Source organism: Bos grunniens, chromosome 6 (assembly GCF_055505025.1).
Source record: "Bos grunniens cultivar Pamir isolate PY7600 chromosome 6, Bosgru_T2T1.0, whole genome shotgun sequence".
NCBI lineage: Eukaryota > Metazoa > Chordata > Mammalia > Artiodactyla > Bovidae > Bos > Bos grunniens.
Window position 1 is genome coordinate 84,577,377 of NC_141170.1, and position 27,585 is coordinate 84,604,961.

Below are 27,585 nucleotides of genomic sequence, written 5' to 3' on the forward strand. Positions count from 1 at the left end.
ACAGTCCACAAGGTGACAAAGAGTTGGACACGACTGAGTGACTAAGCACACAAGATATATATACAAGAAAAAGTAAATATATACTTATATCCAAGAATTTTTTAACCAGATCTGATGAAGCTCCAAAATTTAAAAGCATGCAAGTCCCCCAAATTTAGAAAGTAATTCAATAAATTATTTTATTACCGCATAAATGTTGTTCCTATTCTCAAGACAAAATAGAATAATATTGTGGCTTTCTACTTATGTTAGCCAATTCAGATTTTAGATTCTACAATTTGCAATTTTAGATTCTGTAACACATAGTGCTTATTCCTGTATTAGAAAGGATTCCTAAATCCCAGGTGTCCTGTTTTGTGAAAATGATTTGTTCACGCAGCCCTGATTTATCAATATGTCAGATATGTCCTTAGAACTTGGTTCCTTTCTCTCCATTTCTTGGATAGTCTCTACATTGGATTCATTTCTAGGGAGGTCTCCTCCACTCTGTGGCCTCTGTCAATTCATATAGAAACATACTCTATGACCTTAGCAGCATTGGTGAATGAAAGTATCTCTTTCTTAAAATTTCAACACAATTCTCAGATTTGGTCCTCTTTAAATAATATGGATCTTGTGCGTTTTGCATTTAATAAGAATGGTTGGGTACTCCTTGGTTATATGCCCATTGCAAAGGAGAAAAGGAAAGATATAAGCATCTGAATGCAGAGTTCCAAAGAATAGCAAGGAGAGATAAGAAAGCCTTCCTCAGCCATCAATGCAAAGAAATAGAGGAAAACAACAGAATGGGAAAGACTAGAGATCTCTTCAAGAAAATTAGAGATACCAAGGGAATATTTCATGCAAAGATAGGCACAATAAAGGACAGAAATGATATGGACCTAACAGAAGCAGAAGATATTAAGAAGAGGTGGCAAGAATACACAGAAGAACTGTTCAAAAAAGATCTTCACGACCCAGATAATCACGATGGTGTGATCACTGACCTAGAGCCAGACATCCTGGAATGTGAAGTCAAGTGGGCCTTAGAAAGCATTACTATGAACAAAGCTAGTGGAGGTGATGGAATTCCAGTTGAGCTATTTCAAATCCTGAAAGATGATGCTGTGAAAGTGCTGCACTTAATATGCCAGCAAATTTGGAAAACTCAGCAGTGGCCACAGGACTGGAAAAGGTCAGTTTTCATTCCAGTCCCAAAGAAAGGCAATGCCAAAGAATGCTCAAACTATCACACAATTGCAAATGGCAACCCACTCCAGTACCCTTGCCTGGAAAATACCATGGATGGAGGAGTGTGGTAGACTACAGTCCATGGGGCCACAAAGAGTCGGACATGACTGAGCGACTTCACTTCACTTCACACACTAGTAACGTAATACTCAAAATTCTCCAAGCCAGGCTTCAGCAATACGTGAACCGTGAACTTCCAGATGTTCACGCTGGTTTTAGAAAAGGCAGAGGAACCAGAGATCAAATTGCCAACATCCGCTGGATCATGGAAAAAGCAAGAGAGTTCCAGAAAAACATCTATTTCTGCTTTATTGACTATGCCAAAGCCTTTGACTGTGTGGATCACAATAAACTGTGGAAAATTCTGAAAGAGATGGGAATACCAGACCACCTGACCCGCCTCTTGAGAAACCAATATGCAGGTCAGGAAGCAACAGTTAGAAATGGACATGGAACAACAGACTTGTTCCAAATAGGAAAAGGAGTTCGTCAAGGCTGTATATTGTCACCCTGCTTATTTAACTTATATGCAGAGTACATCATGAGAAATGCTGGGCTGGAGGAAGCACAAGCTGGAGCCAAGATTGCTGGGAGAAATATCAATAACCTCGGATATGCAGATGACACCACCCTTATGGCAGAAAGTGAAGAGGAACTAAAATGCCTCTTGATGAAAGTGAAAGTAGAAAGTGAAAAAGTTGACTTAAAGCTCAACATTCAGAAAATGAAGATCGTGGCATCTGGTCCCATCACTTCATGGGAAATAGATGGGGAAACAGTGGAAACAGTGTCAGACTTTATTTTGGGGGGCTCCAAAATCACTGCAGATGGTTACTGCAGCCATGAAATTAAAAGACGCTTACTCCTTGGAAGGAAAGTTATGACCAACCTAGATAGCATATTAAAACACAAAAGACATGTTTTTCCAGTGGTCATGTATGGATGTGCCAGTTGTACTGTGAAGAAAGCTGAGTGCCGAAGAATTGATGCTTTTGAGCTGTGGTGTTAGAGAAGACTCTTGAGAGTCCCTTGGCCTGCAAGGAGATCCAACCAGTCCATTCTAAAAGACATTAGTCTGCGTGTTCATTGGAAGGACTATTGCTAAAGCTGAAACTCCAATACTTTGGCCACCTCATGTGAAGAATTGGCTCATTGGAAAAAACCATGATGCTGGGAGGGATTAGAGGCAGGAGGAGAAGGGGACGACAGAGGATGAGATGACTGGATGGCATCATCGACTCAATGGACATGAGTTTGGGTAAGCTCTGGGAATTGGTGATGGACAGGGAGGCCTGGCGTGCTGTGATTCATGGGGTTGCAAAGAGTCGGACATGACTGAGCGACTGAACTGAACTGAACTGAATTTTTAGGCTATTAGATCAACACTACTCAATACAAGTAGGACTTCCCTGGTGGCTCCACTGGTAAAGAATCTACCTGCAATGCAGGAGACCTGGGTTCAATCCTTGGGTGGAAATATCCCCTGGAGAAGGGAACGGCTACCCACTCCAGTATTCTGGCCTGGAGAATTCCATGGACTGTATACTCCATGGGGTTGCAGAGTCAGACACCACTGAGTGATTTTTTCTTACACTTTTCTTTCTTCACTCAAGACACTGGGTTGGGCATTTGGTTCCATCACTTCAAGGGAAATAGATGGGGAAACTGGAAACAGTGTCAGACTTTATTTTTTTGAGCTCCAAAATCACTGCAGAGAAACAACTCCCCAAAGGAAAATTCAAATGTTGTTAACATAGTAACTTGAGTGGGTGTTGAGCAAGCAAAAACGTCAGACATCAATTACACAAAGATTTAAAAAAGAAAAAAAGACTGAGATTTCATTTAGGGAAAACAGGACTGATAAAAGATGTGACAAAAATTGGTAAGCTTGCTGAACTTAGTGTAAATCCAAAGAGTTGGTCCTGATTTAGATATTAAACTAAGTCTATTATTGCTCTCATTTTGAGTTACTGCCAAAACAGTAAGCAAGTAAGCGTGAAATAGACACTACTTTAGGACTTAAATGAATAGAATCAGCTTCCCCATGACTAACCTGTTTCCTCACAGAGTTAAGCCTGCAATTCAGGGGTCAGCCTCCTGAATTGGAGGAAACCAGGGCTGCTGGCTCATTGCCATATGTGGATACACTATATGAAGGATACTTGATGAAGGACTAGTATGTTCAAGTTTATGTGCTAATATATAAAGACTGTCTTTTTGTGTCACATTTAAATGATCTGCATTCTTTTTCTTACTTTTTGGAACAACAGCAGCCAGTGGGAAAAATGATAGCAAAATGTAAAATCTAAGGGCAGAGAAACTGAACATACTCAATTGTTATTGAATGGCTGGGTGAATAAATAAATTTTCATAGAAAATTGGCCCGTGTAATAAAAGGAAAACTTTTTCAAGAAAAGTTTTCATTAAAACTACAGAAATCTGAATTATCCTGTGTGGTTTATTACTAGTAAAACATAATACTTGTGGACACAGTCGGAAAAGGAGACGATGGGACAAAGTGAGAGAATAGCATTGAAACATATACATCACCGTGTGTAAAATAGAAAGCTAGTGGGAAGCTACTATATAACACAGGATACCAGTCTGGTGCTCTGTCACTCTGTGACAACCTAGAGAGGTGGACAGGAGTGGAGGAGGGAGGGAGGCTCAGAAAGGAGAGGATATTTATATGTATGTATTTATTTATATGTACACACACACACACTTATGGCTGACTTGTGTTGTATGGCAGAAACCAGCAAAACTTTTTAAAGCAATTATCCTCCAGTTAAAAATAAAAAGATACATTTAGGTGACCATTTAATTTTATTAGACATAAAAAAATTACTGTATACCCTGTATACCATATTTTTTACCTTAATAGCTTAAAAATAAAAATATTCTACTTACCCTGAAATCTGTTTATGTACTCAACAGATTTGAGCCAAATTGATCATGTTTCACTTCAAGAAATACTTACAAATATTTTTAATTCCATAGGACAGATCATTAATTATGCTTTCAGAGGAGATATAATTAATGGACTTGCACTATAGAATGAAGGCCTTTAGTAAACATAAATAATGCAAACTCACTCTACCAAGCACCTTAAGAGTACCCAAACAAATAGATCATCTTACGTGGCTGAAGCTTTTCCTTCCACATGTTCCCATGTGGAACATGAAAGTATTCAAAATAATTTAGCATCAGCTTTTTGGTGAGATCTTCATAGAAAATTAAAGATTATTTGGTGAAGAGGTTATGCATCCCAATAAAATAGTCTGTCACGATTTATTTTTATAAAAGTTAGAATAGCCCTAATGAAAGCTTAGAATATGCCTATAATGACAGAATACGTATTATAATCTTGAAACGCCTGATTGTATTGCTAATGAATATTTTAAATTAACTTTTTTTTAAAATTTCAAAATACTGTCAGATGAGTAGAACAGCTCGTCTGAAGAAAAGCTCTTCAGATGAGAGTAAAGAACTGTCATATGCTCCTCCTCCAGTTTCCTCTGTTGTCATCATTCTCCCTTAGAAGAGTCTCTATCACAACAAAGAACCAATATTCATACATTACTCTTAACTAAATTTGGTATTTATTCAGCTGTCACCAATTTTCCCTAATGTCCTTTGTGCTGTTTGAGGGTTTAATCCAAGCTACTTCCTTGCATTTAGTCATCATGTCTCCATAGCAACATAATCTGTAGTAGTTCTTAATCTTTCCTTGACCGTGGTAACCTTGAGTTTGGTCAGATTTTTGCAGAATGTTTCTCAATTTGAGTTTGTACAGTGTTTTTCTCATGTTTACACTGATATCATTGGAGGGGAAGATTGCAGAGGTAAAATACTCCTCTGGAAGATCCTCTGGAAAAGGAAATGGCAACCCACTCCAGTGTTCTTGCCTGCAAAACCCCAGGGATAGAGAAGCCTGGCAGGCTACAGTGCATGGGGTCATAAAGAGTCTGACACAACTGAGCGACTTCACTTTCTTTCCCTTTCATCACATTGTATCGTGTTATCTATAGGCGCTCTACAGGATAACTTGAGAACTTGGTTGAGGTAGTGTTTACCATGTTTCTCCACTGAAAGGTTACCTTTTCCCTTTTTCATTCTCTTCTCTTTGGAAATAAGTCTCTAAGCGTAGCCTGAGGCTGGCTGTGATGATATGCTCCATCTTGAAGAGGGGGAGTATCTGTATAAATTATTTGGAATATTTCTGTAAAAAGGAGTCATCTCTTTCCAATTGTTTATATATTCATTTATTTATATATAAATTCATGCTTTTTTGTTTTATGTTTTGATTATAATCTATTACTATGCTGTTTACATTGTCGCTCAAATTGTTCCAGCTTTAGCATTTGGGTGCTCTCTCGTGTTGGCTCATTTATCTCTTTGGCACACTCCTTTCCATTATCTTTTGAGCACTTTCTGGCACAAGTTGTTCCTTCCTTGCCGCATCCCAGGAATCCCCTACTTCTGCAAAGAGCCCTGGTTCCCTCATTACAAGAAATCCAAACCCAGGCACTCACATTAATATAGAATCTTATACTTAAAATATGGCTTAATTGGAAAAATATTTTTAATACTTGTAAAATATTCTGTCATTTTCTTGGATAAAAAGTAACTCATTAATTTATGAATCAATGAAAAATATTTTAGAATTGAATTTTCATTTTTATGTTATTATACAAATGGCTGGCTGATAGCAAATTTTGTACACAAAGGATCAATAGTAAGAAGTGACAGAATCAACTAAGAGTATTTTATTTCTCTGTGTAAAAAGAAAGAACAGTATGTTTCTCAAAGCTATTACAATGAATCCAGATTTGTATTTTGCAATAGTAGATAGAATAGTACAATCTAAGAGAAGATGTAATGTTCAAGTTTCAACACTTTTTTCTAACAGTTGAGCAGTGACAGTTGAGTGTGATTACATTTATAATCAAACATTTTAAACATTATTTATAATAATGGATGGACTTCCCAGATGGCACAGAAGTAAAGAATCCACCTGCCAGTACAGGAGACGCAAGGATGCAGGTTCGATCCCTGGGTCAGGAAGATTCACTGGAGTAGGAAATGGCAACCCACTCCAGTATTCTTGCCTGAAAAATTCCATGGACAGAGGAGCTTGGTGGGCTACAGTCCATGGGGTGACAAAGAGCAGGACATGACTGAGTGACTAAGCACGCTTGCACGTAAAAATGCATATTAATACAATGGCATTTTTCCAAATTGTGATCTAAAATTTAGCCTGGAAAAACTGTTATTAACAAAAATAATTCCTTTCTTGCTCATTATTTATTGGGAAACGACTGCCTATTGTGATTTAAAAATACTCTTCACTTTCTCATTTTTTAACAATTAAGCATAACTTTGTATACTTTTTGTTTCCCCTCAACAGTAACTTCTAGTAATTCTGACATCAGTGTTGATAGAGTAAGTACTAGATTGGTAGTCAAGAGTTGTTACCAGGATATATTGAAACTGAGGATTTAAAACATCAACTGTAACTTGAGAGTACTTTATTAATTTGTATTTAGATATAGAGTTGCATTGGTATTGCTGTCATTGAATGAAAGGGTAAATTAATTAAAATATGAGGTATGGTTAAGAGATATCTGAAGGATTTACTACAGTATTTTATCTATAGGATGAATAGATTGGAATGCCACCTATATTACAGATCACTGAAACACAAATGGGAAAGCAAACTGAAATTGAAGATATTTTTATCTTATTTTTTGCTGTGTGTTTCTCAACTTGATAATTAAGTGCAGTTTATCAGATGCTGTCATATAAGATTGATGTGCTTTTAAAACACATTTTCCTCAAGATTTCCTAAGAGCAATAGAATTAAAGTGTCACGCTATAAGATGAATTTGAAAGTTAAAGCCAAAACAAAGTTTTCTCTAAGAATGACATTCAAATAATCAAGGTTACATGATGCATATTTTAGAGTCTGCTTTCCATAATACTTAGAATGACACATTTATTTCTGGGAAGTTGTGGGAGACCTTAACCCTAAAAGAAGTTAAACATGAAGCTTTATTTTCAGCTCGTCTTCTTACAGAAGTTAAATAACCCTTCATCTGATCCAGGCTTTCAGATTTTCATAGCCAAATGTCGTCTCTATCTCCTGAATACCTGATTTTTAAAGACATAATACTTTCTTATGTTATGCAAAATATCAGTACTTTTAGGGAAAATATCAGATAATTCAACTATATATGAACTGGGTTCTATCACTTGCTTAATTTGTCATGAAAAAGCTAATGATAGAGAAACAGCTCGAATTTTGTTTTTCTGTTTCTGAAAAAATGTTTCACTCATTTCTTATGTTAGAATTCTGCAGTAAGTTCATTACCAAGAAAGCTCTTTGTTTCTTCATTACATCATATGATCAAATAGTGGAAGTCATCAGTCCAGAATATTTCCTGATTTTGTGCTAATAAATGGCCAAGAAGCTCTGAATATATTTAGAAATTAGTAACTAACTCACCTCAGTTATCTGGTGCATGTATTTTCCTGTTTCCTTTAGTAAATTATTGTTCAGTTTTTATCTAATTTCCTCCTTTAGACACTGTAACTCAATGTTCAGGCTTATGTCAATTTCTAAAGAAAGTACATGTTATGTAAAAAATATATACACTGAGTTTCTTGGTTCTCATCTTTATAGTTCATAGCCTTTTTTTTTCTGGACTTGATAGTCAGAAGTAATCCTACTTTAATGAATATTTAAAGTGTTTCAGTTTATTGTGTACCTGAATCAAATGAATTGAAAATGATCTTTGAATAAAAAGAGCATCCACAGCATCTATTCTTTGAGTGTGTTCTTTTGTTGGAATTTGTCAGCCAAACTTGTCTACTTGTTCCCTTATCTCAAGGTCAGTCATGTTTTGTTTTAATCTTTACTGTAAGTTTTTTTCTCTATTTGTGTTCATCTGTATTTGGAAATGGAGTTAAAAAAATGTAGGTGTGCATTTTTTCCCCAATGTTTTGTTTGCTTATCTACTTAAATGAAATAACTCCTCTGAGAGAATGAGTTAAAAGCATAGTAAAATAACTTCTATTGCTATGTATTATCAGTATCTTTTTATTGCTTTTAGGAAAAATGATGACAGACCTCTAATCCAGAAGTTTTAACTGATTGCATTTTTTTAAAGGACTAAAAAGAACAGCATTAGCAACATTGCAATAATTCTCTTATATTTGTGTAAATCTTGTCCTTAAAGTTTTGTTTAGTTGAATATAAAAAAGTTTGTCAAGAGCTATGGATATGGGAATTTAAAAAAAAATCATATGTCTTCATTTTATAGTTGTAAATTAATGGCAAATGTGCTTTTCATGATAAATTAAAAACTGGATATGATGATTTAAATCTCCATAAATAGAATGACACCTATTTGAAAATCAGCCTGAGAAGTGTTGAAATAGCACTATAGTGAACCATTATAGGTACAGGATAACAATCAATAAATGTAAGAATATAAGTTAAGTGTAACACTGGATACCATCCTAACATAAAAGATTTTCATATTTAATAAAATGAACTTGAAATGCAAATTGAAAAGTGATCATTTGATTAATTTCTTAGATAACTATTTCTAAATTAAAAACGTTTCATTTTACAAAAAATATTTGAAATTTTCTACGGCCAATTTTACTTTACTAGCTGAGCGGCTTCCCTGGTGGCTCAGAAGGTAAAAAATTCATCTGCAATGCGGGAGACCTGGTTTCAGTCCCTGGGTTGGGAAGATCCCCTGGAAGAGGGCATGGCAACCCACTCCAGTATTCTTGCCTGGAGAACACCATGGACAGAGGAGCCTGGTAGGCTATAGTCCAGGGGGACACAGTCAGACGCGACTGAGAAACTAAGCACATTTTTACTTATTTGTTTTTTATTTTAATAAGAAGAGTTAGATTCTAAATTATGAATAATAAAAATGACTATAAAAATACCTCTTTAATTTTGTTTTTCTTATAGAGTGCAGATATGAGCCCAGCAAGTAGCACCACTTCACTTCCAGTTAGTCCTCTTGCGGAAGAGCCTTTGCCTTTCAAGGTAAAAATAAATTTTAAAATGTTTTTAAAATTGTTCACAATATTTTTAGGATCTTCAAAATGTATTTATTTTGCCATGTAAAATAGGTAGTTCAGGCATAGATGGTGAGGTTAACTGCTTTAACTTGTAAGGATATTGTTTCAGATGTTAAAATTTTGTTGTTTTGTCTGTTGTCATTCTAGTTGCTAAATGAAGGTAAAGATTTTGAATAGAAATTGATATTTTATATAGCACTTTGTCTTGAATGTAAGAGACAGTGATTTCATTATAATAGTTTGATGTCATATGAATTATAGGTTTCAGATCTTTTATTTATATTAAGCAGTAAGTTTGGAATGAACTATTCAGCACTCATCCAGTGGTTAAACTTTCATTAGCTGGTTAAATTTTCATTGATGACTTAGGTCATAATTAATTAATTGTGTATTCTTTAAAGACTAATGGTCAAATCAAAAATTAAAATATAGAATCACTCCTCTAAACACTGCATTTTAAAAATAATGCTAAATATGGTTAGAGAATTCTTCAGTTTGGGACTCTATATACGTTAAAAATATCAAGTCACCTTCTTGTTTTGCTATTTAAGATTGTTTCTCTTTAAGCCAAAGCTTGTAAATCAGCTATTTTAGATGTGTACTATAGATGTTTGGATTTTTTAGGATTATTGTAGATAAAGGCACTCTTTAAGATCATGGGAAATTAAAAAAAAAAAAAAACTTGAAAAGTTGGGATGATACTCTTAGGTGCAGTTGTTTTAATTTGGTTTAAAGACAAGTCAACATACTTATGACAATTTATTATAATGATTTGTATTTTATCATTAACTTCTCATTGTTTTTCATATGAAGACAAAATCTTATTTGACTTAATATTGCTCATACTTCATACTGTGACTGACATGGATTTCCAAATGCAGTACTCAATATTTGCTGTTTTGTCAAAGTGAAATTAATAGGTTATAAATTCCATTATAAGTCTTTGGTTTTCTAATTATAAATGCTTTGTTGTTTGATGGTAGATAATATAATTGTTAAAAGCTCATTTTATATCAGAGAATTGTTAAATAATGAATCATGTTCTGATTGTATCACTTATTGAGAATCATTTTATCATTTTACAACAAAAGGAGAAAATACTACTACTGTTTCTAAGTTTATTATTTCTTAATATTTTGTCTTATGGTTATGGGACAAAATTTACAGAAGAATCGTATTTTTAGCAAGTTTTTAATTGAATTCTCAAAGTGTCACTAGAAACCATTTTCTCTTTTTAATATATTGATAATGACTGCCCTCCTTGAAAATTAATGTATTTTTAATAGAAGTAAAAGGAAAGGTCAGCTATATTCCAAAATGTGCTGACATAAAGCTAATATAAATATAATTATTTTAGTTAGTTTCACTGACTGGTTCTAAGAGATCAATATTTTCTTCATGTTAATGTGTATAAGTGGTTTTATATGCAATTAAAGTTTCAAAGTGCTTGTGATATATAATACTGGCTTTTGGTAACCAATATAATTATAGTACCACTTAATTCACTTCTTCTTTGAAAGGAATATTATTTATATTTTTAAAAGAATTTTATCAGACCGAAAAACATTCCACTAGTATTTAAAAAATATTCAAAATTAATGTTTCAAATTATAAAACTCCTGCATTTGCTTTTTAAAATTTTTGTCTTATAAATTGTTGTCATATAAACGAATAATAGAATTCTTATGTATCCTTATTTAAACACAAAATATACAGAAATTATTTTGAGATATACTTTAGTAGCATAGTATGTTTTAATTGCAAACAAAATTTGTTGAAAACTAAAAACACATGACATTGAACTTTTCTGACAACTATACCCCAAACAATTCTGCTATTGTATTTAATTTGTGTTGAAAACTTTAAACTTTTGATATTTGATCAACATGGTAACTAAAAAAAAAAAAGATTATTATAGCTTTATATTCCCCAAGGATAAAATGATACTAATCATCTTTAATCTTTTAGTTTTCTAAGACAGTGATTTTTATCACCCAACTCCATAACCATCTGCCTTGACGTTAGACCAGCAAGGCTTTTGAAAGCCTTGGTGGCTGGTTGAGAGACTTAAATTATACCTTATCTCCAGGGATCTTCCTGACCCAGGGTTCGAAGGCAGGTCTCCTGCATTCCCTGTATTGCAGGTGGATTCCCTACCATCTGAGCCACCAGAGAAGTCCCAGTTTATCTCCTAAGAAGTTAATTAGGTTAATAAAAAAAAGCATTCCATCTCTTTTCTTGGTCTATTTTGGAAGCACTCATACAACAGTTGGAGGAAGATATCCTGTTTGAGCTCAAGTGTTTATCAGGGTAAATGCTTTCCTTTGAATACTATCTTTAGAATGACATTCAGATTAAGTTGATTTTAACCCTACCATTTGACATAATGACAAATGATATGTTACGTATTTTACAAATCCCTAATAATTGCCTCCCCACTAATATCTCTACCTGTGTTATTGAGTTGAATGTCAGATGAGAAGTTGGCTATCAATAGGAAGGTACCACACTAAGATCTACTAGATTAAAGGTAGTAGAAAACCGGTAGCACCCTGGAGACTTTCCCAAGGAGTCAAGAGAGGTAAATTATCTCCTTTGGAGATACAGCAATCAAAGATGACAATTAAATTTTGTTTGGGATCAGATGCTTCTTTCCCATAATAAAATGTATTTTTCAGAACTCATTGGTGTTGGGGTACATACTTCAATTTAATTTTCAAACAAAAACACATCTGCTCTGAAAAATAGTAGAAGCTCTCATATACTTACTTATGACTCTCTTCCCCGTACAGAACAATTCACCTCACGCTAAATTTCTTGTGCTTACTATTTAAAACCCATTGCTATAGTGTTTTGTTTTGCTTAGTCTTTCAGAAATTAGGAAAGTTTTTGTGAACATTCATCTGTCTTCTCTAACTCACTTGCAATATCTGGGTACTCTGTGCCTTCTTCCCCGCCCCCCCCCCCCCCCCCCGATAGAACTGATTGATCAAAGATAAGTAGGATTTCTCCAGGTGGACAAGGCACATGGATACCAGTTCACCACAGTCAACATTCCCTATTCACATCTGGCCATGAAAAAATTTGAGTGAATCTCTTTATAGAAAAGATGTATATATAATTCACCAGCCTCCATATATACCACAAGTAATAACTCACAGATTTCCCAATTCGACTCTTGGTTCTGAGAAGTTTCTAGGAGTCTAGGTTTTTATAATGGCAGACTACTCTTACAGGCATACATTTGGAAACAAAGGACAAACGTGTAACCTCATTTTTTAATAGTGTTAAACATACATGTGTGGTGTGACACATGCCACTATATTGTTGTGGAAAGGCCAAGGGATAATTAATTTCACATGGGCAGGGATAAATTTTATCAAATAACAATAATAGAATCATAATAGTGCAAGATAATTAAGTGGGACTTGATATGAGGAAAAAGGGAGTAGACTGCTTAACGGTTAATTAAAGGTTTTATGTTTTTGTGCAGAATAGCCAAGCTGACATTGTTAACTGTGATGTACCCATTCCATTCTATTCTGCCTGTTTCCTCTGCCATTCTCCCTGATTTCTCTGATCTGCCTCCTCTCTTCCTATGTTGGCCTCAGTCGGAGACACCACACCCAAAATGCCTTGGGGTCACCAAATATTGCTATTCTTTAATAGGATGACACTGTTGACTTGTATATACACAGTTATTAACAGCCTCAATCCATTCCTGAAACTAATCTTCTTGAAGCTGCATGTGTGCTAAGTTGCTTCAGTCATGTCCACCTCTTTGCAACTCCATGGATTGTAGCCTGCCAGGCTCCTCTGTCTGTGAGATTCTTCAGGCAAGCATACCAGAGTGGGTTGCCATCTCCTACTTCAAGGGATCTTCCCAACCCAGGGATTGAACCACATCTCTTGTGTCTCCTGCATTGGCAAGCAGTTTCCTTATCACTGTGCCGCCTGGTGACCCCTCCATTAACAGTACACTTGATCTGGGCCAAGTTCTTTTTGCCAATCACTTTCATCACATTTTTGTTGTTGTTCTCACAGATTTTACTTATTTGTTTATTTATTTATGGCTGTGCTAAGTCTTCATTGCTGCATGCAGACTTTCTCTCACTGCAGTATATGGCCTTCTCATTGCAGTGGCTTCTCTTCTTTCAGAACACAGGCTCTAGGGCCTGTGAGCTTCAGTAGCTGTGACACATGGGCCTACGAGTTGCAGCTCCCAATGTCTAGAGTGTGGGCTCCATGGTTGTGATGCATGGACTCGCTACCCAGCAGCATGTGGAATCTTCCTGGACCAGGGATCAAACCCGCACCCCCTCCTTGGACAGGTAGACTCCCAACCACTGGACCACAAGGGAGTTCCATCACATATTTCTTCTTCAATAAGGCCTGCTATCTACATTCTAATGCCTTTTACTCCAGAAAACATCTTTTCTTTGATTAGATAAATTAGAAACGGGTATTATTATCTTCCCTTATCCTCTCATCCTTATCCTATAGTCAACAGGAAAGGAACACATTCAACCCACCTTCTCATTAGATGTTGTTTCAAAAGTGTACCATGAATATCCTCCATCCACCACTTTCAAAGTCTGAAAACAGGAATAAACCATTGCTTTCTTGGCCCATTGACTGCTGCTTCTCTGTGACACTGCATTCCTGGCATATGTAAAGTGGTTAGGTATCCAGTGCCTAGAATCAGCAGTGGAACCAGCCTGCTTGAAATCTAACCATCGTTCCTGGTAGCTGACACAGAATGGAACTGAGGTTTTACTTGGGTCTTCTCCTACAGAAATCCAAGGTTCTCTGAGTACTTTTCTTCATCCCCAGAAATCACAATTTAATCTAGACTAGAGAAGCTTTCTCTCTTCCGAATTCCCTCAGAGTTATATCCCTCTTTCCTCCAACCAGCAAGAGCACTGGAAACATCTCTTCCATGTACTTTTTTGTTGTTGTTTATTTGTTTGAATATTTTATTTTGGAGTAGAGTTGATTAACAATGTTGTGTTAACTTCAGGAGAATAGAAAAGTGATTTAGTTATACATATACATATATCTTTTCTTTTTCAAATTGTTTTTCTACTTGTTCAGTTACTAAGTCATGTCTGACTCTTAGCAACCCCATGGACTGCAGCATGCCAGGCTTCCCTGTCCTTCACTATCTCCCAGAGTTTGCTCAAACTCTTGTTTGTTGAATAGGTGATATCATTCTGCTAGGTAGTTACATAATATTGAGCAGAGTTCCCTGTGTTATCCATGTACTTTTTGGAGCTGAGAAAAGCAACTGTCTGAAGATTCTTCTCCCCTGATACACACACCCTATTTTAAGAGGACAGAGGACAGAAAAGAAGAAATAGAGAAATATACAAAGGTCTCCAAAATTTTATCCTGCCATGCAATGCAGAGCTGTTATGATATGTTTGACTACATATAGCCTAAACTCAGGACTTAGTAATATGTAGTAACACACATAATTTCCTCTCAATTATATAAAAGAAATATTGGGTAGGAAAAAATAGCAGAAAATATACAGTGATCCACCATCAACTATTTGGATGAACTATACTTATTGTTCCTATAGTTTCTATAATGATCACATGGTTTTATTTTAAGAACAATATTTTCAAGAAAGTAGAAAAGATAATTGGAAACCTTAGAAGCAGTATAGCCCAGTTAAAATCTCATTTCTGCCCCTTTCTGTGTGTATGACCTTGAGCCATTTACTTTGTGTTTCAGTTTCTCCATCAATAGAATGGGAGGAATAGCAACCACTTCTTCACTGGGTTCTTGTAAAGTCAAATGAGTTATTAAACAGAAAGTGCTTAGAGTAGCATGTAATAAATAGCACATGAGTTTTGGTCTTAGTTCTGGAAGATGTTGTAGGTCTTCATAGCACCTGTCAACTTCAGATTCTTCAGCATCAGTCGTTGGCAGCATAGACTTGGATTACTGTGATGTTAAATGGTTCCTGTGGAAATGAACTAAGATCCTTCTGTTGTTGATGAGGTTGCACCCAAGTACTAAATTTGAGACTCTTTGTTGACTCTGAAGGCTACTTTATTTCTTCTAAGGGATTCCTGCCCACAAGAGTAGATACAATGACCATCTGAATTTAATTCACCCATTCCTGTCCATTTTAGTTCACTGATTCCTAAGATGTCCATATACAATCTTGCCATCTCCTGGCTGACCACATCCAATTTACCTTGATTCATGGACCTAACATTCCAGGTGCCCGTACATTATTGTTCTTAACAGTATCGGGCTTTACTTTCACCACCAGCCATGTCCACAGCAGAGTGTTGTTTCTTCTTTGGCCCAGACATTTCATTTTTTTTTGGAGCTATTAGTATTTACCCTCCCCTCTTCCCAGTAGCATCTGACTTGGGGGGTGGGGGGTAGTCTCATCTTCTGGTATCATATCTGTTTGCCTTTTCATAGTGTTCATTGGAATCTCCATGCATGAATACTGAAGTGGGTTTCCATTTGCCCTGGAAAACCACAGTGGTATGGTCACACATCTAGAGCCAGATATCCTGAGAAAGAAGTCACATGGGCCTTAGGAAGCATTACTGCAAACAAAGCTAGTGGAGGTGATGGAATTCCAGCTAAAATATTAAAAAGTATTTTACTCAATGTGTCAGAAAATTTGGAAAACTCAGCAGTGGCCACAGGACTGGAAAAAGTCAGTTTTCATTCCAGTCCCAAAGAAGGACAATGCCAGAGGATGTTCAAACTACTGTACAACTGCACTCATTTCACATGCTAGCAAGCTAAATGATCAAAATAGTTCAAGCCAGGCTTCAAAAGTGCATGAACCAAGAATTTTCAGATGTGCAAGCTGGGTTTAGAAAAGGCAGAGGAACCAGAGATGAATTTGCTGACATTTGTGGGATCATGGAGGAAGCAAAAAATGAAAGTATCTACTTCTGCTTCACTGACTATGCTAAAACCTTTGATTGTGTGGACCACAACAAACTGTGGAAGATTCTTAGAAGAGTACTAGACCACCTTACCTATCTCCTGAGAAACCTGTATGTGGGTCAAGGAGCAAAGTTAGAAGCAGACATGGAAGAACAGACTGGTTCAAAATTGGGAAAGGAGTATAGCAAGGCTGTATGTCGCCACCTTGCTTATTTAACTTATATACAGAGGACATTATGCAGAATGGCAGGCTGGATGAATTACAAGCTGGAATGAAGATTGCTGGGAGAAATATCAGAGACCTCAGATATGCAGATGATATTACTGTAATGGCAAAAGTGAAAAGGAACTAAAGAGCCTCTTGATGAGAATGAAAGAAAAGAGTGAAAAAGCTGGCTTGAAACTCAACATTAAGAAAGTACAATCATAGCACCCAGCCCCATAACTTCATGACAATTAGAAGAGGAAAAAGTGAAAGAAGTGACAAATTTTTATTTTCTTGCACTCCAATTTCACTGCAGACGGTGACTGCAGTCATGAAATTAAAAGACACTTGCTCCTTGAAAGGAAAGCTATGACAAACTTAGTGTATTAAAAAGTAGAGACATCACTTTGCCAGCAAAGTTTCACATAGCCAAAGTTATGATTTTTCAAGTAGTCTTGTATGGATGTGAGAGTTGGAAGTCTGAGCGCTGAAGAACCGATGTTTTTGAATTGTGGTGCTGGAAAGACTCTTGATATTCCTTTGGACAGAAAGGAGGACAAACTAGTCAATACTAAAAGAAATGAGTGCCAGTTATTGATTGGAAAGACTAATTCTGAATGCCTTAACCATCTAATGGAAAGAGTCAAGTTGATGAAAAAGACCTTGATGCTGGGAGAGAGTGAACGCAAAAGGAGAAGAGGGCAACAGAGGGTAAGATGGCTAATAGCATGACTGACACAATGGACATGAATCTGAGCAAACTCTGGGAGATAGTGGAGGACAGAGGAGCCTGGCATGCTGCTGTCAATTGGGTTGAAAAGAGTCGGACATAACTTAGCAACCAAATAACAAAAATGATATAAATTTTAATCATTATTATTTTTTTGCAGAAGAGATATCTCTAAGTTTAAACCAAGAAAAATTGTATATATTAGAAGTAACATGAAGCAAATATTTTTCTCAACTCCTTCTATTTCATTTCTAGATGTAAGAGTAGGTATGTAAAGTCTTTTATGAAGAATGGTGCTTCATATTTTTTCCTTGAAGGCATGCTCTTTATTTTATATCCTCGAGTATTCATATGAGCTCTTATGAGCTCTTATATATCAGATGACTCTTACAAAAAAAATAAATAATGGAAATGTTTGTTAACTATGAGGGAGAAAGAGTAAATATAATGAATTTGTCTTAAGGGAAAACTGGTAGATATAATAAAAATTATTTGGAAAAAACAAATACATAATAGTTTGTATAATCATAGAATGTATTGTATCTTTCTAAAAGACCACACTACAGTGTATTTTTCTTTAATTCATGAAACCTCCCTTGTGCATTAACCTGATAACTAACTTCCTAAATACAGTCTCCACTGAAGGAACATTGTTTGCTTTTTTTTAAACTTTATTTATCTATTTATTTTTGACTGTACTGGATCTTCATTGGTGCAAAGGCTTTTCTCTAGTTGTGGAAAGTGGGGGCTACTCTTTGTTGAAGTGCAAGTGCTTCTCACTGTGGAGATTTCTCTTGTGGAGCATGGGTTCTAGACACAAAGGCTTCAGTAGTTGTGGTTCCTGAGATCTAGAGCACAGATTCTGTAGTTGCTCAATGGCATGTGGGATATTCTAGGATCAGAGATCGAATCCATGTCTCCTGCATTGGCAGTTAGATTCTTCACCTTTGAGCCACCAGAGAAGCCCTGAATATTGTTTAATCACAAAAGATTCTGGGAAAAACTTATTGTGAACAAAGCACTGTTGGTATTTTCCTCTTCATGTGTTATAATAGCAATATAGTTCAGTTCAGTTCAGTCGCTCAGTCGTGTCCAACTCTTTGTGACCCCATGAATTGCACCCCATGAAATGGACCTCCCTGTCCATCTCCAACTCCCGGAGTTCACTCAAACTCACGTCCATCGAGTCCGTGATGCCTTCCGGCCATCTCATTCTCTGTCGTCCCCTTCTCCTCCTGCACCCAATCCCTCCCAGCATCAGAGTCTTTTCCAGTGAGTCAACTCTTCACATGAGGTGGCCAAAGTACTGGAGTTTCAGCTTTAGCATCATTCCTTCTGAAGAACACTCAGTGTTCAATATAGTAGTATTTCTTTATTTTGTCTAAAACACCATAGTGGAAAGGAGCTGAGTTGGAGACTCTGAGGGAGAGGAGTCAGGTAGTGGTGTGACCTCATAACATCATCTGTTGTTTATCTTGCGTTGGTTAAGATTTTTTATGTTTACTGTTATCTTTCACTTATTGAATTTAATGGCCTCTTTTTATTACTGAAATCACATTTTAGATGTCTGAGAAAGTCTAAAATGGTATATTCTACATTTTTTGGTTGATTTTTGACTAAGCCATCTATTAATTATTCATCGGGTGATAAGTCAGTTTATAAAATACCCACCATGTGCTTGGTGATATCCTAGACACTGGTGCTTCAGTGTAAAAAACACAGACTGAATTCTTGCTTTCATATTTGGGTTCTAGTGAGGAGTGATAGACAGTAAACAGATAAATATATAACATGTCAGATAGGGATGATAAATTCTACAAAAAAATAATGCCAAATTTTGAAGATAGGAATTGACTTTAAAATGTGTGTCTCCAGAGTTCAGAGTCATGCTGCTTAATTTCTCCACAAGTGGATGGGCGTCACTGCATGGAAGAGATCAAGCCCTGAAACTTTGGAGTGGGAGCACTGACTCCAAGAACCTAGACTACCAGAGGACTAACCCTACCAGGATTCAAATAGTGAGAACTCACACAAAGGAAACCATTGGAATGCAAGACATGGCATCACCCAACCACCATTAGCACCCTGTGTAGGACAACTCATCTAAACAACAAACAAAACAAAAATAGAAACTCAATCATCAGCAAACAGGATTAGCACCTCACTCAGCCTTGCCCATCAGAGGAAAAAACAAGCAAACAAACACTCAGCACAAATCTCACTCCATAGGAAGCTTACACAGACCACTGGATCAAACTTAGAAGAGCAGAAAACAAAAGGAAGAAAGAATTCAACCATGAGGGCTGAGAATATGAGACCTCAAACACAATAAATTTAAAAACAAAATAATAAAAAGGCAGAGGAGTACTACATAAATGAAGGAACAAACTAGAAACACAGAAGTCCAAATAAGTGAAGAAGAAATAGGCAAAATACCTAAAAGAATTCAGAATAATGTTAGTAAAGATGGTCAAAAGCCTTGAAAACAAAACAAAGAAAATGCAAGAATCAATTAACAAAGATCTAGAAGAATTAAAGAATAAATATGCACAGACAAACAGCACAATTTCATGAACAGTATGACAAGGCAAAAAGACAGGACACTGAAAGATGAACTCCCCAGATAGGTAGGTACCCAATATGCTACAGGAGATCAGTGGAGAAATAACTCCAGAGAGAATGAAGACATGGAGCCAAACCAAAAGCAACACCCAGTTGTGGGTGTTGGAAGTGTGGGTGTTGGTGATGGAAGTAAAGTCCGATGCTGTAAAGAGCAATATTCCACAGGAACCTGGAATGTTAGGTCCAGGAATCAAGGCAAATTGGAAGTGGTCAAACAGGAGATGGTAAGCGTGAATGTCAACATTCTAGGAATCAGCGAACTAAAATGGACTGGAATGGGTGAATTTAACTCAGATGACCATTATATCTATTATCGTGGGCAATAATCCCTTAGAAGAAATGGAGTAGCCATCATAGTCAACAAAAGAGTCCGAAATGCAGTACTTGATGCAATCTCAAAAATGACAGAATGATCTCTGTTTGTTTCCAAGGCAAACCATTCAGTATCACAGTAATCCAAGTCTATGTCCCAACCAGTAATGCTGAAGAAGCTGAAGTTGAACAGTTCTATGAAGACCTACAAGACCTTCTTGAACTAACACCCAGAAAAGATATCCTTTTCATTATAGGGGACTGGAATGCAAATGTAGGAAGTAAAGAGATACCTGGATTAACAAGCAAATTTGGCCTTGGAGTACAAAATGAAGCAGGGCAAAGTCTAATAGAGTTTTACCAAGAGAATGCACTGGTCAAAGCAAACGTCTTCTTCCAAAAACACAAGAGAAGACTCTACACATGGACATCACCAGATGGTCAATACAAAATCAGATTGATTATATTCTTTGCAGCCAAAGATAGAGAAGTTCTATACAGTCAGCAAAAACAGCCAGGAGCTGACTATGGCTCAGATAATGAACTCCTTATTGCCAAATTCAGACTTAAATTGAAGAAAATAGGGAAAACCACTAGAAGATGCAGGTACGACCTGAATCAAATGCCTTACAATTATACAGTAAAAGTGACAAACAGATTCAAGCAATTAGATCTGATAGACAGTGTGCTTGAAGAACTATGGAGAGAGGTTTGTGACGTTGTACAGGAGGCAGTGATCAAGAGCATACCCAAGAAAAAGAAATGCAAAAAGGCAAAATGGTTGTCTGAGGAGGCCTTACAAATAGCTGAGAAAATAAGAGAAGCTAAAGGCAAAGGAGAAAAGGAAAGATATACCCATTTGAATGCAGAGTTCCAAAGAATAGTAAGGAGAGATAAGAAAGACTTCCACAGTGATCAATGCAAAGAAATAGAGGAAAACAATAGAATGGGAAAGTCTAGAGATCTCTTCAAGAAAATTAGAGCAAGGGAACATTTCATGTAAAGATGGGCACAATAAAGGACAGAAATGCTGTGGACCTTACAGAACCAGAAGATACTAAGAAGAGGTTGCAAGTATACACAGAAGAACTGTACAAAAAATCTTCATGACTCAGATAATCACTATAGTGTGATCACCAACCTAGAGCCAGACATCCCTGAATGAGAAGTCAAGTGGGCCTTAGGAAGCATCACCACGAACAAAGCTAGTGGAGGTAATGTAATTAAAGTTGAGCTATTTCAAATCCTAAAGATGAAGCTGTGAAAGTGCTGCACTTAACATGCCAGCAAATTGGGAAAACTCAGCAATGGCCACAGGACTGGAAAAGGTCAGTTTTCATTCCAATCGCAAAGAAAGGCAATGCCAAAGAATGCTCAAACTACCACACAGTTGCACTCATCTCACACGCTAGGGAAGTGATGCTCAAAATTCTCCAAGCCAGGTTTCAACAGTACATGAACCATGAACGTCCTGATTTTCAAGCTGAATTTAGAAAAGGCAGAGGAACCAGAGAACAAAATGCCAACATTCATTGGATTATGAAAAAAAGCAAGAGAGTTCCAGAAAAATATTTACTTCTGCTTTATTGACTATGCCAAAGCCTTTGACTGTGTAGATTACACACAAACTGTGGAAAATTCTTCAAGAGATGGGAATATCAGACCACCTGACCTGCCTATTGAGAAATCTGTATCTGGTCAGTGGCAACAGTTAGAGCATACTGGTTCCAAATAGGAAAAGGAGTACATCAAGGCTGTATATTGTCACCCTAGGTTCCAATCCTGGCTCCTCCACTTAATTAGTGTGTGACCTTGGAGAAGGGATCTAAAATTCTGAGACACAGTTTCTATAGCTGTAAGATACTTTGGCCACCTGATGTGAAGAGCTGATTCATTTCAAAAGACCCTGATGCTGGGAAAGATTGAGGGCAGGAGGAGAAGGGGATGACAGAGGATGAGATGGTTGAATGGCATCACTGACCCGATGGACATGGGTTTGGGTGAACTCCGGGAGTTTGTGATGGACAGAAAGGCCTGGCGTGCCCAGTTCATGGGGTCACAAAGAGTCAGACATGACTGAGCGACTGAACTGAACTGAACTGAACTGTTCATGGCATTTTCAAGGAAAGAATACTGAAGTGGTTTGCCATTCCCTTCTCCAGTGTACAATGTTTTGTCAGAAATCTTCACCATGACCCATTTGTTTTGGGTAGCCTTATATGTCATGGCTCATAGTTTCATTGAGTTAGACAAAGCTATGGTCCATGTGATCAGATTGGATAGTTTTCTGTGATTGTGGGTTTCTGTCTGTCTGACTCTGATCAAGATAGATAAGAGGCTTATGGAAGCTTCCTGCTGGGAGAGACTGAGAGGGAAACTAGGTCTTGTTCTGATAGGCATTGCCATCCTCATTAAATCTCTAATCTAATTTTCTGTGTATGGGTGGGTCTGTGTTCCCTCCCTGTTATTTGACCTGGGGCCAAAGTATGGTGGAGGTAGTGAAGATAATGGTGCATCCTTCAAAAGGTCCTATGCAGGCACTGCTGTAATCAGTGCCCCAATCCTGCAGCAGGCTACTGCCAACCCACACCTCCACCGGAGACCCCTGGAAATTCACAGGAAATTCTAGGTCAGTCTCTTGTGGGGTCAGTGCTCCTTTTTCCTGGGTCCTTGTGTGCACAAGCTGCTGTTTGTGCCTCCAAGAGTCTGTTTCCCAGTCCTGTGTGAGTTCTGGGGGCTGTATGGTGGGTTTAATGGTGACCTCCTCCAAGAGGGCTTATGCCATACCCAGGTCTACTGCACGCAGAGCCCCTTCCCCTGAAGGGTCCACTGCTGACCTGTACCTCCTCAGAAGACACTCAAATACTGTTCTGTCTCAGTCTCTGTGGGGTCTCTGGGTCCTGGTGAGCACAAGATGTTTTGAGCCCTCTGAGTGTCTCTGGCAGGTATGGGGTTTGATTCTGAAGGTGATTTCCCCCCTCCTACCATCTTTCTAGGGCTTCTCCCTTGCCCTTGGGCATGGGGTGTCTCCTCAATGTTGTTCTAGTGCTGTGCAGCCGCTGCACCAGTGTCACACAGCTGCTGTTCCAGTGCTGGAAGGACTAATTACAAGCACTGAAGTTGAAACTGTGATCAAAAATCTCCCCAAAGACAAAAGCCCAGGACCAGATGGCTTCACAGGAGAATTCTATCAAACATTTAGAGAAGAGTTAATGCCCATCCTTCTAAAACTCTTTCAAAAAATTTCAGAGGAAGGAACACTTCTAAACTCATTCTATGAGGCCACCATCACGCTGACACCAAAACCAAAGAGAACACAAAAAAAGAAAACTACAGGCCAATATCACTGATGGACATAAATGCAAAAAAGACCAACAAAATTTTAGCAAACAGAATTCACCAATATGCCAAAAAGCTCGTACACCATTGTCAAGTTGGATTTCTTCCAGGATTGCAGGATTCTTCAATATTCACAAATCAATCAGTGTGATATACCATAATAACAAATTGAAAGATAAAATCCATATGATAATCTCAATAGATGCAGAAAAAGCCTTTAACAAAATTCAGCATCCATTTATGATTAAAACTCTTCAAAAAATGGGCATAGAAGGAACCTGCTTCACCATAGTAAAGGCCATATTTATAAGCCTACAGGAAACATTATTCTCAGTGGTGAAAAACTGAAAGCATTCCTCCTAAGATTAGGAACAAAACAAGGGTGTCCACTTTCACCACTATTATTCAACATAGTTCTGGAAGTCCTAGCTACAGCAATCAGAGAATAAAAAGAAATAAAAGGACTGCAGATCAGAAAGGAAGAAATAAAGCTCTCACTGTTTGCAGATGACATGATACTATACACAGAAAACCCTAAAGATAGTATCAGAAAATTACTAGAGCTAATCAGTGAATTTAGCAAAGTTGCAGGATACAAAATCAATACACAGAAATCTCTTGCATTTCTATATCCTAACAATGAAAAATCAGAAAGGGAAATTAAGGAATTAATCCCATTCACCATTGCAACAAAAAGAAGTAAATATCTAGGAGTAAACTTACCTAAAGAGACAAAAGAACTGTGCACAGAAAATTATAAGACACTGATGAAAGAAATCAAATAAAACATAAAAAGATTGAGAGAGAGAGATTCCATGTTCCTGTGTAGGAAGAATCAATATTGTGAAAATGACTAGACTACTAAATGCAATCTATAAATTCAATGCAATCCCTATCAAATTGCCAATGGTATTTTTCACAGAACTAGAATAAAATATTTCACAGTTCATGTAGAAACACAAAAACCCCCGAATAGCCAAAGCAGGCTTGAGAGAGAAGAATGGAGCTGGAGGAATCGAGTTTCCTGACTTCAGATTATACTACAAAGCTACAGTCATCAAGACAGTATTATAGTGGCACAAAAACAGAAATATAGACCAATGGAAAAAGATAGAAAGCCCAGAAATAAATCCGTGTACCTATGGGTACCTTACTTTTGACAAAGGAAGCAAGAATATACAATGGAGCAAAGACAACCTCTTCAACAAATGGTGCTGGAAAAGTGGACAGCTACATGTAAAAGAATGAAATTTGACCATTTCCTAACACCATACACAAAGATAAACTCAAAATGCATTAAATACCTAAATATAAGACCTGAAACTATAAAACTCTTAGAGAAAAATATAGGCAGAACACTTGATGACATAAAGCAAGATCCTCTGTGACCCACCTCCTAGAGTAACAGAAATGAAAACAAAAGTAAACAAGTGGGACCTAATTAAACTTAAGGGTTTTGCACCACAAAGGAAACTATAAACAAGGTGAAAAGACAACCCTCAGAATGGGAGAAAATAATAGCAAATGAAACAACTGACAAAGGACTAATTTCCAAAATATACAAGTATCTCATACAACTCAATACCAGAAAAACAAACAACACAATCAAAAAGTGGGGAAAAGACCAAAACATATATTTCTTCAAAGAAGACATACAGATGGCTAAAAAACATGAAAAGATGCTCAACATTTCTCATTATTACAGAAATGCAAATCAAATCTAAAATCATATAGCACCTCACACCAGTGAGACTGGCCATCATCAAAAAGTCTACAAAAAATAAATCCTTGAAAAGGTGTGAAGAAAAGGGAATACTCTTGTACTGTTGGTGGGAATGTAAATTGATATAGCCACTATGGAAGATGGTATTCAGATTCCTTAGAAGACTAAGAATAAAACCACCTTGCTGCTACTGCTGCTAAGTCGCTTCAGTCGTGTCCGACTCTATGAGACCCCATAGACGGCAGCCCACCAGGCTCCCCCATCCCTGGGATTCTCCAGGCAAGAACACTGGAGTGGGTTGCCATTTCCTTCTCCAATGCATGAAAGTGAAAAGTCAAAGTGAAGTTGCTCAGTCGTGTCCAACTCTTCGCGACCCCCAGGACTGCAGCCTTCCAGGCTCCTCCATCCATGGGATTTTCCAGGCAAGAGTACTGGAGTGGGGTGCCATCACCTTCTCCAATAAAACCACCTTATGACCCAGCAATTCCACTCCTAGGCATATACCCTAAGGAAACCAAAATTGAAAAAACACATGTATCCTATTGTTCATTGCAGCACTATTTACAATAGCTAGAACTGGAAGCAACCTAGATGTCCATTGATGATGAATGGATAAAGAAGTGTTGTACATATACACAAGGAAATATTACTCATCCATAAAAAGGAACACATTTGAGTCAGTTCTGATGAGGTGGATGAAGATAGAACCTTATACTTAGTGAAGTACGTCAGAAAGAGAAAGTTAAATATCGCATTCTAATGCACATATATGGAATCTAGAAAAATGGTACTAAAGAATTTATAGGGTGGCTGACCTGCCTCTTGAGACCTATATGCAGGACAGGAAGCAACAGTTAGACCTGGACATGGAACAACAGACTGGTTCCAAATAGGAAAAGGAGTACATCAAGGCTGTGTATTGTCACCCTGCTTATTTAACTTATATGCAGAGTACATCATGAGAAACACTGGACTGGAAGAAGCACAAGCTGGAATCAAGAATGCCAGGAGAAATATCAATAACCTCAGATATGCAGATGACACCACCCTTATGGCAGAAAGTGAAGAGGAACTCAAAAGCCTCTTGATGAAAGTGAAAGTGGAGAGTGAAAAAGTTGGCTTAAAGCTCAACATTCAGAAAACGAAGATCATGGCATCTGGTCCCATCACTTCATGGGAAATAGATGGGGAAACAGTGGAAACAGTGTCAGACTTTATTTTTTTGGGCTCCAAGATCACTGCAGATGGTGATTGCAGCTATGAAATTAAAAGACGCTTACTCCTTGGAAGGAAAGTTATGACCAACCTAGATAGCATATTCAAAAGCAGAGACGTTACTTTGCCAACAAAGGTCCGTCTAGTCAAGGCTATGGTTTTTCCTGTGGTCATGTATGGATGTGAGAGTTGGACTGTGAAGAAAGCTGATCACTGAAGAATTGATGCTTTTGAACTGTGGTGTTGGAGAAGATTCTTGAGAGTCCCTTGGACGGCATGGAAATCCAACCAGTCCATTCTAAAGGAGATCAGCCCTGGGATTTCTTTAGAAGGAATGATGCTAAAGCTGAAACTCCAGTACTTTGGCCACCTCATGCGAAGGGTTGACTCATTGGAAAAGACTCTGATGCTGGGAGGGATTGGTGGCAGGAGGAGAAGGGGAAGACAGAGGATGAGATGGTTGGATGGCATCACTGACTCAATGGACGTGAGTTTGAGTGAACTTCAGGAGTTGGTGATGGACAGGGAGGCCTGGCATGCTGCAGTTCATGGGGTTGCAAAGAGTCGGACACGACTGAGCAACTGAACTGAACTGAACTGAACGGAGAAACAGAATAGAGAATTAGCTTATGGACATGAGGTGAGGGGAGGAGATGATGAAATATATGAAAAGAGTTACATGGAAACTTACATTACCATATTTAAAATAGATAGCCAACAGGAATTTGCTATATGGCTCAGGAACCTCAAACAGGGGCTCTGTGTCAACTTAGAGGGGTGGGATGGGGAGGAAGATGGAAGTGAGTTTCAAAAGGCAGGGGACATATGTATACCTATGGCTGATTCATGTTGAGGTTTGACAGAGAACAACAAAATTCTGTAAAGCAATTATTCTTCAATAAAAAATAGAAAGAAAAAAAATGTGTGGCTCTGTCAAAAATCATGGTCAAAGAATTTTACTCTGATCAGGGGATATTTTAGCAGAGATTTAAATGAGAAAAATGAGAAAGCTAGCATCTCTCTATGGAAAGAGACTTGAAGGCAAGAACAAAAGTCATGAAGGAAGAGACCATTTGAACATTTAGGATTAACAAGAGTGTCACTATGTCTGGAACAGACTGAATGACTGTACGGGTAATACAAGATCAAATCAGAGAGAAACCAGATTATGAAAGT

General features: G+C 37.4%; 1 protein-coding gene across 37 annotated transcripts in view; it reads left to right on the forward strand.

Moving 5' to 3' along the window:
• The window catches only part of CCSER1 (coiled-coil serine rich protein 1), a 1,487,998-nt gene that overhangs the window by 615,919 nt on the left and 844,494 nt on the right, over positions 1–27,585 (forward strand). For all 37 annotated transcript variants that reach the window (XR_015165660.1, XR_015165661.1, XM_086406508.1 and 34 more), the window contains one exon: positions 9,224–9,301. Coding sequence is in view for 35 of the 37 variants with exons in the window: in XM_086406508.1 (XP_086262634.1) it covers positions 9,224–9,301 (78 nt within the window). In the remaining 2 variants the exon portion in view is untranslated. The remainder of the gene's footprint in view (positions 1–9,223; positions 9,302–27,585) is intronic.